This window comes from Archocentrus centrarchus, chromosome 15, assembly GCF_007364275.1.
Source record: "Archocentrus centrarchus isolate MPI-CPG fArcCen1 chromosome 15, fArcCen1, whole genome shotgun sequence".
NCBI lineage: Eukaryota > Metazoa > Chordata > Actinopteri > Cichliformes > Cichlidae > Archocentrus > Archocentrus centrarchus.
Window position 1 is genome coordinate 18,744,101 of NC_044360.1, and position 14,942 is coordinate 18,759,042.

General features: G+C 39.4%; 2 protein-coding genes across 2 annotated transcripts; one reads left to right on the forward strand and one right to left on the reverse strand.

Annotated features, from left to right (window-relative positions):
* Window positions 1–438: 438 nt before the first annotated feature.
* fuom (fucose mutarotase) lies at window positions 439–2,203 on the forward strand. The gene is made up of 6 exons (XM_030747659.1): window positions 439–799; window positions 943–1,011; window positions 1,164–1,234; window positions 1,338–1,436; window positions 1,546–1,619; window positions 1,900–2,203. Exons 1-6 carry the CDS (start codon window positions 715–717, stop codon window positions 1,964–1,966), a joined length of 465 nt encoding a protein of 154 aa, XP_030603519.1. The 5' UTR covers window positions 439–714; the 3' UTR covers window positions 1,967–2,203.
* A 176-nt stretch (window positions 2,204–2,379) lies between these two features.
* Window positions 2,380–3,619, reverse strand: LOC115792978 (uncharacterized). Its single transcript, XM_030747650.1, has 4 exons — window positions 3,508–3,619; window positions 3,334–3,388; window positions 3,152–3,189; window positions 2,380–3,068 (listed from the first exon to the last, which is right to left on the reverse strand). Exons 1-4 carry the CDS (start codon window positions 3,513–3,515, stop codon window positions 2,420–2,422), a joined length of 750 nt encoding a protein of 249 aa, XP_030603510.1. The 5' UTR covers window positions 3,516–3,619; the 3' UTR covers window positions 2,380–2,419.
* Window positions 3,620–14,942: the final 11,323 nt, after the last annotated feature.

The window sequence follows — 14,942 nt, forward strand, 5'->3', positions numbered from 1 at the left end:
AGTCGGGTGGAGTGTGGTTTTCATCCGACAAATATTTTCATTATCTCACATTCTTGGCATCACAGACCGCGTCGGACCCGGTGTCTGCTTTGAATTATGCCCACCCAAGGGTGTCAGAAACAACACGGACCTAAGATTAATCACGCAGACTGTGGAACTAACAACGCGACCCTGCTTTATAGTTTCAGATAATCTAAGTGAAGGCAACAGAAAACATAAATGTGACCCTTATTTAGTACCAATTAAGCCCTGTTAAAAAAAAGAAAAAAAAAAAAAAACCGTTGTACTTGCATGCTATGAAAAGTATTTATTTATGCCAGAAAATGGACTGCCGGTTTACTGCTCTAAGAAATAAATTTAAGTTGAAGTTAGCTGTCCAATCAGGTTTTTCAGTTTGAGCACGTGATGCGTTTACGTGCGTGCAAGGAAGATGGTCAAGATAGTTACTGCTAAAGCGAAAGCCTCTGGCAGCCAAATACCAAAAAATAAAACAGCCTGAAATTTTGGATTGGCGACAGAAGTTGCTGCCATAATAATCTTTTAAAAACCTGGCACCCGGTAAAAAGTTTTTTGGTTTTTTTTCCTTACGAAATTGATAATTTTACGGTTTTTAGCAGGTCTGGCTGGTTTAAACCGAAGAGGGAAGTCGGTTAGAGGGAGTGCTCTCGCTTCGCGTCAGTCTTTTCCGATTTTCCGTGTTTTGAGGCTGCAGGTATGGTCGTACTGAGAGGAATCCCCTCGGTTATATCACCCGAGCTTCTGTACGCCCTCGCTAAAATGGGCCACGGGGATGAACTGGGTATGATAATTACACACACAGGTGGTCTGTAACCTCCGTACACTGTAACACGAAAAGGCTCATTAACCTGTAGCTACAGGAACAGAGATTTAACGCATTGATTGTTCATGAAATCACTGACTCATGTATTTATGTATTTTTAGTGCTTGCTGATGCAAACTTCCCAGCGTCTTCCATTTGTACATGTGGCCCAAAAGAGATAAGGGCTGATGGTATGTATGCCTATACATAAAAACGGTACGTGTGTGTGTGTGTGTGTGTGTGTGTGTGTGTGTGTGTGTGTGTGTGTGTGTGTGTGTGTGTGTGTGTGTGTGTGTGTGTTGTTTCAGGTTTATCGTTCAGACTGTGTTTAATCTTTATGCAGGTTTGGGAATTCCACAGCTTTTGGAGGCTGTTTTGAAGCTTTTTCCCGTGGACACCTATGTCCCCAATCCGGTAGTGCACCAAAGTGTCTGCCAAAGACCTTCTGTCATTTTTGTTCCTGGCTGTAAATATGTTGTTCAAAGCATGTCAAATCTATGCTTTTACTTATCCACAGGCTGCAGTCATGGATCTGGTAGACAGTGACAAACAGAGATGTTTAGCTGTCCCTGTGTGGGAGACCTACACAGAGCTCCTGAGCCAGGCAGGCTCTCAGGTAAGGCCACCCATTCACCCTGTTATTAAGTAAAACAAAATTAATGTGTGTTCCTTTGATTTTTTTTTTTTTTTGAACTCTCTGTGAGTTGATTTCTGTTTATATATAGGCTCCTCTTGAAAAGGTGGAAAGGTTTGCTTTCTATGAACGAGCCAAGAAGGCCTACGCTGTTGTGGCAACAGGGTAGGCTTATTTTCTTTGCCTTCATTTGAGTTTACGAACCGCTGAATTGCAATTCTATGTTTCAAAAAAGAAGTGTAGAAATGAAAATGGGTCTGTTTGTAATACTAAGGGGGGCAGATGCTCCCTGCATCCTTCTCACAATGTAATTTTTTCAAAACTGAGCAAACCTACCACATCATGAACCAGGAAGTTTTTTTTTTTTTTTTTTTCATTAGAACGTCTTAAAAATCAACACTGAAGGCTTTTTTAAATAATGAATTTTCTCTATCATTTTCTTCAGGGAAACAGCTCTGTATGGTAACCTGATACTGAAGAAGGGGGTCATTCCTGCTGAGCAGCTACAGTGATACACACACACATTTGATGATTTCAGTTATTAATTTCTGTTGTTCAGCGATACGAGGCACTAATTTAATTCATTACAGGTGAATATTCTTGTGAATTTAACTGAGTTGTTTTTTTTTTGTTTTTTTACTGTAAATTCAATCTGACTGATCTACCCTTGACATGGAGCAGAAAGGAGTTTGTATTTTTGTAAATGATTTCTTCACTATAAGCTCTTTTCAATAAATAAATTAAACACGGTCTTTGATGGGAGTGTTCATAGTATCTTTATCATCAAGATGCATATGAGCAGCACAGATTTAGATGTGTTAATTCTTAGTGAAGCTTTAAGGCAGTGTAATAGAATCAAATGAAGCTCTTGATTTTTTTTTTTTTTTTCCTTCACCCATGTAGTGCAACTGCATGCAGTTGCACTACATGCACTGACGATATCAAGAGCTGAGTTGTTGGGAGGATCATCGATGGTAGATCGCATCCAGATCTTCCTCTGGCTCAGTGTGCTTCTTCTGAGATGGAAAATTGACAGGATAGGCAGCTCTAATGTTATCCTGGTAAAAGATATCCTTTACTGGATCTTTGTGGTACAGATCATCCCTGTCCTCCTCAGGCTCAAGGTGAATTCTGGCCTTGCTTTTAACCGTCATCTGACGTCTCAGCGGCTCCACCTGGATGTCATGGTGATGCAGGTCGTTCTCATCCTTCTCCGGTTCATTGAGTGCATCACGGGTCTTTGGATCATCGCTGTCTTTAGCTGCTAGTGGGGCCAGATACTCAGCCAGCTCCTCCCTTGCTTTGAATTCATCCCAGTCCTGCTCAGATTCTTCTGAAGCCACTTCAATATAATCTTTATCATCCTCTGCTTTCTTCATGTCATATTTCTCCATGGGCTCATCAAGAGGGAGGACATCCACGTTTTGAATTCGACCTTGGGGGAGATCATCCAGTGAGGGATGGTACAGCTCATCCAAGTCTTCCTCAGCCTTCAGATATTTTTTGTCCTGTCCGGTGCCTCTCATATTCTTCCAGATCTTCATGGAGGGGTCGATGTCCTCTGGAGGCTCAACTTCCACTGCCCAGGATGGCTTTCCATCTTGATCTACGGACCTGAAATGGATATCAATACAGTATTTTCTCAGTCCAAGCAAAGATTAATCACTTTTATTTTAGTTTAAGAAACTACAGCTTACATGACAGCTTTCTGAATGGCTTCATCTGGAAGTTTATTCTGAGAAAAGAGTAATACGGGAAAACAATACAGGACTGCTGTTCAAATAAATACAAGTAATCATACAGACATGTTTAAAGCTATCAGCAAGGTTGTATTATGTAGTTGTAAGACTGCAAATACCTAGAATTAATATGTACATACCCAGGGCTTTGCTGTGATGCCAAAAATCAGCGAGAAACAGACGATTAGAGAAATCCTACAAGTGAGAGCAATAAGGGTTCAACTTCATATACACAGATCAGAGATGTCCACTCACAAACCAAACCATACAATCTGTAAGTGTTAAAAAAACAAGTCTTTAAAGCGATTTCTCACCTGAACATGGCGTCTCTTTCTGCTGGCAGCTCAGTGTTTGGAACAAGTGATCTGATTGCCTGCTGTGGAAATGAAGGGGCAAAGATCTGCCAATAAACCAGTTACACTGTCCCAACCTTTGTATCCTCCAAGAGTCAGCTGTAAGTAATTAATCATTTCTTATCTAGTCTGTGTATTGACAAAAATAAAACTGCCCTTTACAGCATTACAACATCATAATGTAGTAATCAAAGTACTGGCCGCATATCTGAGCAGAAAATGTTGTTCTTGTTTATGTTATCCTCTATTTTTTTTCCTGTGTACTGATTTAGTGGTTTTTCTTGTGTCTGTCATGCAAACACAGTTAATATTTATCAATATTATAAATGCATTTCACGCAGTTATCTTCCTTATCAAGGCTGTAAGGTTCCTTGTCTTTATAGCGCAGAGTAAGAGATAAACTTTATTATGCAGCAGTAATTTCTCCAATCTCTATAAAGAGACAATATCTAAGCTCAGTAACGGTGGTGCGTTGTATACATTTGCTTTTTTCCATTTATTTTAATTATGTGAATGATACATACAGAAAGACATTTAGGGAAAAAAAAATACTATACAAAATAAAGCAGAATACACTCAAGTAGAGCTCCACCTATTCTTATACAGTTTACATATCAAAAAGGAGTGGAAAGAACTGCACACCCCACCCCTTCTCCATAAAATATCAGTTAATATTTATCCAGCTTTCTTATTGATATAAAACTCAACAACAATAGAAATATTTCTAATCACACAATATATACATTGCCTAAGATACAAATTATTATCATATGATCCTGTTTTACAACTCTATAATTTTACCTTCACAGATCAAAGCCAAGTTTTCAGATGTTATTGTAAAATCTGAATAAACATTAAGAAGCAACTTACTGAACAGACACATTTAATGGAATTCAGCCTGTTCCTCTTCTTTGTATCTCATTTCTGAAGTGCTTTTATGTTTGGATGCTGCTTCAACTCCACACTCAAACTGCTCCACAGTTAAACTCCAGCCACATTTTTTTGCTCTGAACCGAAATTTGTGCTGTTTGGAATTTTACTGAATCTGCACATTTCAGTATTTCAAGCTGTAAGAATAGTAAGTTTGTATGATCCTTATAACCTGCACTGTGAATGATTCTAACTGCTTTTTTCTTTCTTTCTTTTTAAAAAAATGAAAAGTGAATTTAATGTACGCTTATAGTTATGGCCCCAGACCTCTGCACAATAGATTAAATAAGGTGAAACCAGCGAACAGTAGATAATATGGAGTGATGTACGAGCTGATGCCTGCTTTGCCTTGTTTAGTACTGCACTGCTTCTTGATACTTTCCAAGGAAGTCTCTCGTCTATTATTACCCTGTTTTCATTGACACTTTCAATATCGACCCCATTTATTTGAATCTTTACACATGTATTTAATCTGTTATTTTCAAATAACATTATTTTAGTTTTATTCACATGTAATGATAATTAGCTTTTATTCAGCCAAATCTTCAATTTCATTATTACAGTAGTATACAATAAATGTTGCAAATCATCACCAGAGCAGGCCAGAAATAACTGAAATAACACGGTCCATTTCCTGATATTTGATGCAATGAGAGCAGATTATATTTTAGTTCATTGGTTTACTTTGGTAAAACAATGACATCAGTCTCAGGCACAGCCTGCTTTGAATTCAGTGCTGCAGTTATTGGCAAATGTTACTGTGGTAAATATACACCTTACAGACATGAGAGTCAAAGTGTAATGAGCTGATTATTCTCTCTGATATCAGATCACTAATGCATCATCAGTTGGACTTTAATAGCTCAGATATGTTTCAGCAAGATTTGTGCTTATATTGAAAACATTATGGACATTCACAACACGCCCCCTCTATCAGGAATGATGCATTTCAGATCTCAGCGCTGTTACTGAACATTTGACTGAAAACAAGGCGGACAGGAAAATTTATCAAAAGTCAGTTTTTAAGCTTAAAAAAAACCAATACAGTGGCTGGCTCACAACTTAGTTATCAAACCTTTGAGAACAAATATCACGATAAGAGACCTCATCCTCCTTTTTCCTTCCAGTTCCTCCACGGTTATCAATCTGCCTGGGTGAGCAGAGTAGATGCCGCAAAGCTGCTAAGATCATGCATGAATTTTGAATACACCGAAATCTGCCACTGAGCTATAACATTTAATAATATCGCAGTAAGCTTTTTTGAATACTTGTATGTCACTGTGGGACCCACAATCCAAATATTGGTCCTGCTTTAAAGCCTCAGTGTGGGTGTAATTCAGAGGGATGCAAACATGAAAATCAAGTTTTACATACGTGTAATGTTACAGTGCCTCAAAGCAAAAATGCACACACTTCCTATGCCAGGCTTACTTTCATGGGAACCCATTCAGATTCAGACAGAGTCCTGCTGTGTACAGCTTTAATCATTTAAAAAGACTAATCACCCTTCATATACACATCCACTGTAGGAGGACAGATTGGAGGCAGATGATAGGTCTGTGATCTTGGTGCCAGGCACCACAGACACTGAATCATCTGCGAGCGTGTCAGCTCTTCATGCCAAGATCTTATCATGCTGTAAAACTGCTTCAGAATAAAACATATTCATGTTTGATGTACGGACTGAGTTGTTTACATTACAACTCAATTCTAAATTGCAGTTTTCTGATATGTGAACTCTGGGATTATGTTAAACATCTGTAAGGTGAAACACACAGCCATAATTTCACTCAATTAGCTGACCCCTGAGGAACATAAATTTATTTCAGCTCCGTGTTTCAGCATTTTTGGCAGCACCTCCGTCAAACTGCTGTCGTGTCTCTTCGCTAAATGTCTTTCACTGTTCATCATAACAGCAGGGGAGCCATTAAGTTAATGCGAGTCAATATTTTCTCATACCAACAGGATTCAGCATAATGTACAGGAGCCGTAAGATACAACACAAACTTCCTGGTCTGTTAAAGAGACGGCTCCAGCATGTCGGCGGTCTCGATCAGATTCATGTGTCCGGTATTATGAGACAGTCTGGCTTGGCTGGCCCCTGCTGAGTGGTCTGCTGCCTTTTATACCAAAACAAGCCGTAAGCAGGAAAATGCCAGACATTTTTAAAGGTACTTATTGTAAATTTGTGTCTTTAAAAAATAGTTTACAAACCTCCCAAAATGAATGCGAAGAAACAACCGCTATAACCTTATGTCCAAAACATTTATGTGTTGTGTTAAAGAGATATCAACTGAAGTTAAACTAGGGTTGGGCTATACCTTTGAGTTAACATACCCTTTATTTAACCAGCCAGGTCATTAAGACATACTGACAAAAAAAGCAAAAACTTTTCAAAAGTTAACATAAGCACACATATAAAAAGATGTTTTAAACACTGGTAAAACTCTGCCCCTTGGTGGTCACAGTTTTATTCAAATTCTACAGAGGGTAATTACAAAGAGTACTTTTATGACGGACTGAAAAAAATCTTAAATGTTGACAAGCAAACAACTCTGTAACTGTTTGATATTGCTTATACAACTGCATTCATACTATTTTATGCTTATTTTGGTCTTAAACTGGTTTTGAGCAAGCCCTGCAACTGGCTGGTGACCTGTACAGGGTGTACCCTGCCTCTCACCCTATGACAGCTGGGATAGGCTCCAGCCCCCCACCCCCCCAACTCCACCCCTGAGCAGGACAAGTGGAAGTTGATGGATGGATGGTTTTGAGTAATAGTTGCCCAGGCTTTCAGAAGGTCTTTCAAAGTTCTTCTCTGGGCACCGGCAGCTTTTTCCACTTATTCTCAGTCCAGTCCTTGTACCTGACTATTTTCAGGGGACTATTTTTATTTTATTTTATTTTATTTTTAGTTAAGCCACTTAAGACTGACCTATGAATCATTCAAGCATCAAAAGCCACCTAACTCAAGGGATGAACCAGTGTCTACCCATAACAGGCAACTTAGTAAAAAACCACCATGTATCCTTAGGCACTTTTTTTACTAGCAGCCTGCCGCAAAAACACTTAGTTTGTTCCAATTTCTTTAGCCGAATCTATGAAAAATGTATTGTAAATGTATGCATTCTGTGTGCATATTAGATTTTTAAAAAGCACTTAGGCATATAAATAAAGTGCTCGGGTGAATGAGGCTCACAGAAAGCACTAGCTTATCGCCATACAACCTTGAGCATGTCCAATCTTGGAAACTAAGTAGCGTTGGGCCTGGTTAGTACTTGGATGGCAGATAACCTGGGAATACCAGGTGCTGTAAGCTTAGGGGTGGCTGTGGTTCAAGAAGTAAAGCAGGTCATCTACCAATCAGAATATTGGTGGTTTAATCCCTGTCCATTTACCAAAAACTGCCAAAGATAACAAAAGGCAGCCAAGATCCAAAGAAGAGCTTTGAATGTCCTTCAAGAAGGCTGGAGAACTATTCCTGAAGACTACTTAAAGAAATGACAAGAAAGCTGCCTCAGAGAGTTCAGGCTGTGCTGAAGAATAAAGGTGCTCATACCAAATACTGGCTTTCAAGCTCGTCAGAATTGTACAAACTCTTTTTTTGCCTCATATACTGTATTTCCAGGTGTATTTGCTCATTTTAATAAATCGCACAGATTTCCCCTTTTTCCAATCAATATATAAAGAAATGATGGAGATTCAAGACCTTTGCACAGTACTGCAGACAAATAGATATTTTCTTGTGTTTGGATAGGAAGTGTGAAGCATCTACGAGATGGTCTAGCTTAGCATGAAGACTAAAGACAGAAGAAAACAGCTAGCCTGTTTTGTCCTGTTAAATGTTTTACTTTTAAGCGGTTTTCAGTCTGCACGCTATGCTAACATAGCTGTACTCATCTCGACCACAGCACTAAGAATTTCCCCTGAAATCTCAATTTACTATTCCTTTAGATAAGATCTTGTCTTTGTTAAGATAATCATAAAAACACAGCACTTACTGTGTATAATCTTAACATATATGCACTGATTGATAAACAGGCATTAAGATCTCAAAGAAACCACAACCTAAGACATCCAAGAGTCTTGAAAGTGAGCTTTGATGGACATAATGTGATACAGCTTTTACCAACCTGGCCTTTATTTAATCCACACATCTTCAAACATATTCCACGTGAAGCCCAGAGGCTACCAGCACCATCTCACAGGTTTTCAGGAAAATTTGATCCTTCTTTTGAGTAAATGGTGCATCGGTCACCCCACCTACCTGTTGCAGTGCATTTAAGTGAATTTAAGTTTACAACCAGTGATGGCATTAGCTGAAAAGTTAGGCGTGGTCATTTTTAAGGGCAACACTGGTATATCTGTGTGGCATCAATGTATGAACTATGAATTATATGTATTTCTGAGGTATTTTAAAACAGACACATTTTTTTATATAATTGAAAGAAATAGTAGCTAAAAAAATTACCCTTGTAAAACAGTCAACAGTAAATAAATGATAATTTTATTACAGAGCCAGACTAGCTCGCTGCCTGCGCTTTTCATGCATCTGCTGGATAATATACCCAGCATAGCATATTTTAACCATATCAACATGAATTTGTATTGGTGTTCTCTGTATCGGTTACCTCTTAGAAAGAAAGCAACCGGGGTTGCTCCCTGACATTTTTTTCCACTTAAATTTCTCTGCAGGCGCAAAGAAAAGCAAACATTATACAGTAAAACCTGAAGTTTCAATAAAATTGCAAAATCAATATGAAGATTTATCATTTTTATATTAAGAATAACCCCACATAAATTTACACTTTACCTACATTTGTATGGTGAAGAACTTTATGTTGAAGCATAAAAGATGGTGAAACATTGCTTTCATTTCCTGTCACTCTGTGCATGAGGAGAAGTATGTGAATGACAAGCATTTAAGAAAATGTAAAGGCAACAATAAAGACCAGAGTGAATGGGAGTTGTCAGTAAGCAAAGACTGATGCCAATAAACTGTGAAACACAAAGTCACACAGTGTTTTTGCACAAAATGCTACAAGCAGGCCAAGAATAAATTGCCTGTCTGTAACTGTTTAAACGGAGCATTAAGTCATGATTTATACCCGCGATTCTGGGATAGAAAACATGCTGCAAATGTTGCAGCCTGCAGCAGTTTATGGGGGAAACCACCAAAATGAATATTTGACTAAATTCCCATTTTAAATTAAATGATCATTGCTTCGTGCTGCTTAATGTTTGAGTCGCACACTTGTTGCATGACTTGCATTAAGTGTGTATAAGACTACTGCATACATGAACAATGTGTAGTTAGAAAGATCAATACATCATTGCAGCTTTTTGTCCTGGCTCCACCGTAAAAACCAGTAACAGGCCATTCACAGACTTTCGGGAATGCAGCTGTCATGTTTCTACTTGACTCAAAGTGGCATCTTCATCAAGATGTCTTCACTGTTGAAGAAACAAATAGGGAACACAACATTTAACAGGTGGCAATCAGTTGGAGACATCAGACTCCACAGTAAACCTCAACACATTATATATCGCTGTAAGAAATCAAATGGAAACAGAAAAGTCACACCTCCCACACTAAAACAATCATCAGCACCAAAACCTCATCATCACCGTCATTACTATAAGTAAATCCCATAAAGGTTGTCCCGGAGCACAGGGCTGTATTTGAGGCTAGCCGCCCCTCTGTTTTTACACACAGCCTTCCGTCATATCCCCCCGCATTCACAACATTTAGGAAAGCTGGGGTTTTCTAAATAACTAAAATTAACTCAATGATCTACAATTAACTTAATTGATGCTTCACCAACACTCATTAAACACACATCAGACATCTCATGGTGGATTTTTCTTCCATGAATTACAGGGTTTGGGGGAAGGACCTCCATGGAAGAGGGGAGGTGAATGTGAAGTGTAGTGACGATGGTCTGGTGACCGGGGGAGCCCTCAGAGTTATGAGGAATTAGCCAGCCATCTGTGCAACAGTTGCACGCAAGAATTTTTTTTTTGACACTGCCTTTAACATTGTAATTGCTTAATAAACAAATTTCCTTGTGAACAGATGGGAATTTTTTTTTCTTGGGACTGGGGAGGGGGGGCTAAAATGAGCCAGTCTGTCTGGGGCCCTGATCCATCTGACTATCTGGCTCCACAGGTAATGCCTGAAACTGTTTTCCAGCAACAATAGTGCTGATGACAACCAGGGAAGATGAGGGGAGATGGACCAGGATCTGCACAGCTCCACAGAAGACAAACGAAACAGTCTGTTATGTAACTGATGACAGAATAGTGGGAAGCTCTTTGTTTGAGAGGAGACGCAGAGGAATGCCTAACCTTTTTTTTTTTTTTTTTGTCCAGGGCAGGTAATCTGGAAAGCTGATCTGACTATCTGCATGAAAGATGGCCATTAGCTATGCTAGGTGCCTGAGCTGACACAGAACCATTACACTGCTTTGACAGTATGTGTCACTCCCATGAAAATAATAGACAATAATGAGAGGGAAATCTCAGGTGGTCCCTCTGTTTCTCTCTCTCTGTCTCTCTCACACCCACACATGAACATGTTGTACACCCTCCTCCTCCTCTTTCCCTCAATCACACCCCTCACAAACTCAGTAAACATGTGGGAGCTGTTAAAGTAAGTTTAATGGCTATTTACTGTGTTTTGTGTGCTTCTCATTAAATAGATTTTCCACTCGAAGAGAACTAATGTTTTGGAAAACACATCATGCCAACACTTGGCACATGTGGCTTATTGCGGTAATTAAGAAACCATCCCTCTAAGGAGAAAAACAAAAAAAATAAAAAAACAGAAACCTAAGTAGAGACATTCAGTTTCACATTCACAGCTGTTATCTTTACATTTTAGATTAGATTTACTTTAAACATGTGGTAGTGACACCTGGGCTTGTGCTTTCATCTTCATGGCAACTATAATCACCTTTTAAGCTGATACTTACAGCACTCACTCTACTTTTAGCTCAACAAATATGTGATAAATAATCCACTATGTCCATGCACTACTTGCTAAAAAGTGGCAACATCTGGGCTGAAAAATTGAGCCAGCAGAATTGCTAAAAACTGCAGTTTTTCCAATTTCTGCTTGAGGCTAGTGCTAAAATCAGATCCATAGACTCCTATGGTAAAATGCTCAACTTTATAATAAAAATAAAAGTTTTGTGCTTATAGCTAATTTTCTCCTTGTATCGGGGATATTTTTAACTTCTTAAACTTAATTAAGGCTAAAAGTTATCATTATCAGGGGCTGTTTTCACTCACAGGCAGATGGCAGCACAGGTGCTCGCTGACTGCTAGAATTTGCCAACTTTGACCTCTCCACTGTTTGTGCTGTTTGGAGCATTTTAATGCCATGTCTGCCATGATTATAACCTACAGCTTGTGGTTAATCGTAATATCAGTCAGTCCAAAAATTCTGTGTTCCAGTTTCAGGGAGGGAAATTCTAATGTTTTATTAGTTATTTATGTGTCTGTGTAATGCACCCATACAGTCTATAGCCTCTTTTCCACAACACCTAGTCTGCTCAACTTGACTCTCCTTGGTTTCAGTAGATGTCCATTACAATTGAGTACCGCCTCAGTGTGGGTGGAGTTGTTAAAGCAAGGTGCCCTGAAAGTGCTGTGACATCATTTGTATGCAACACAAACGGTAGCTCCCTCTAGATTCTGTCATCAGCCAACAAGCACAAAAATGCCTTTAATGTCTGTTGGTGTGCAGCCATTTCCCTCAGTGCTGGGTTTGAAAGACAGCGAGTTTGATTCTTGTGATAGAGTCACTCTTGTGACTCATCTAGTAATGTCACTACCTGGCCAATCAGTGGCATACACATTTTTGGCTCGACTCAGTTTGCTTGGAACCCTGGCTGAGTACGTACAAAAAAACTTACCTGGTACCAGGTACCAGGTACTATGACCTAATGGAAAACCCTAAAAACCAAGTTGATTAGATACTAGTGGAAATAGTCCAAATATGGTCACTTCTGATTCCACAAAAACAAGATGACAATGGCCAAAATGCCAAAGTTAAGGCCTCAAAACAGATCTTGTTTTGAGGAAACAGATCAACAAACCAGGTGATGTCGTGGTGGTTTGGGCCATCTTTTATATACAGTCTATGATGGCTACCTGTGTTTCCCTATCATTTAGGACTGAGCAGAGTTTTCTTATGTTAGTAATCTTGTAAATCAAAACATCAAGCTTAGACTCCACTCCACGGTTCTGTTTTCCACTACTGGTGACCTCGGGAGTAGTCATGACATTCATGGGAAAAAAAAGTCTGATTATATCTGCTTTAACCTGTAGCAATCAAGAGGCCCATACAATGTAATTTAAAGCCATCTCCTTTTCCAGCTTGCATTGTTATGTGAACGCAGAGAATCATTCATGCCAGAAAATTAAAAGGCCTTGAGAACTGAGTATCAACCATGAAACACAAAAGCCTCCCCCCTCCCCTTCGCCTCTCTCCCCCTCCTGCTCCAGTCACTGAATGACTCCTTACTGGAGCCCTAGCTGCCAGCTGGAATACCCCTAACCTTTAACCTCTGACCTTCAGCCCCATAGAATTCATCACAGAGACATCAGCCGGGAGCACATCCTGTGAAAATGCTGTCAGGAGGTGAGGGCGTACAGGTGTTGACAGAGAATACAGGTGCTTCAGATGTTTATTACACTGCCCTGACTGGCACACTTTTGATCCAGAAATCCTCACGGTGTCTGTCACACGTGTCTGAATTTGAGTGTGTCTGAGTTTGCGTGTCATGGCCCAATCTGTCCTGATGCTCCTGGGTTAAGGAGAGGATCCTGCTGTTCCTTGATGGAAAGCCTCCTGCTACAGGAAGATTCAGTTACAAGAGCACCATGCTTTCATCCTTATTAAAGAAACATGTGCCCGCTCTGAGCAGTTATGTCAGCGGATGAAACTTTGTACTCTTTGCTTCCCCTCCCCTCCCCCCACCCCTGCCCCTGAGTATATAGAGGATTTTATACAAATATGATTTGTACATACACACTCTGAGAAGAAATATCCAGCTTAGCCTATGAGAATATTAATTTATAATGTTAATACAAGTGTGTTGTTAGTGAAAGTGATTCATCCCTCCTTTATGTACATCTTCATATTTCAGATACCGATGATTTCCCTGGTGACAAGTAATGTCAGGCCGATTCAGTTAATTTATCATCTGTGGTCTTCATCACTTACTCACAGCTAACTAGAGCACCACTGCTTAAAACTTTAGAGGAGCCAATTTGTCCTTAAGTGTGAGTATTGAATAAAAGCCCTTGTGCCGTATTTGGAGTGGAAATTTGGAGCATCATTCTGAAAATAAACTTCAAAACTGTGTCTCAAACATTTCCTAAATCTTACCTGAGTTATTGAAGAGATGGACAGTCAGAAGAAGCACCAAACATAATGTGAAGACAAAGATATTAAAATGGGACTCAAATGCAAAACAGATTATTATGAGGCTTTCTTGATGTAAGCACGAGGAGCCCCATGATGCTGGCTCATCATAACAAAAGTTTCTATATTTTTCTAGTCAAGATTAATGTGGTATAATAAATAGGACTAGAATCTAAAGGGACTGTGGGAAGGAAAAAACATTACATTACATAAGTAGCTACACTATATTAGAGATGACTACATCTAATGTAATATTTGTTTCAAGACACCTCAGTTATTCATTTATCTTATAAAACGCCTCAATTTATCAATATGTCCAATATATATCTACTTAGAGAATTTATTTTTCTGTTTTTCTGTTCTGAAACTGTAGCATCTCTGTATCTTTTATAGCACCCCATATTCATGCCAGAGAGTACAAAGTTGCTCGTTACACATAATTCAGTAAACTATCCTCGGCACAGTCGGAGGATGTGAGTCAGACCTCCGAATCGACTCCGGTAGCAGACGTTCAGTCGACAGTGATGACTGCCTCCATGATGTCTATCTCCATAGTTTGCAGTCACTGTGCTCCCTGACCTCGACTCCCAGACCCTGGTTTGTTCCCACGCTGTGCCCTGTGGAAAACTCTGGCTCCAACCTTTTCAAACCATAATTGCATACCTGCAGAATGCAGACACCAGCAGAGCAAAGACAGACACAACTTGAAAGGGAAACGAGGTTACCAACATGTTATAGGACAGTGCTGTAAATAAGGCTTTTGACTTCACTGCTTAAATTAAACTAAATTAATGCTTACGCTGATTCTTGTACCAGTTACTCCAAATTCCACCAGGCCAACAAATGTGACAGCACGCTGTTACACACGTGACAGATAAGATTAACGCTGCTGGACATGTTTAAACAATGCAGATACAAATAACTACAGATAGGGTGCAGTCAAACAGTTTGGTGACAGATATAGGGGGTAGAATTAAAAGGAAAAGCAGATGCCATACAAGGAGACATGCTGAACTGCTGTTTACACCCTTTC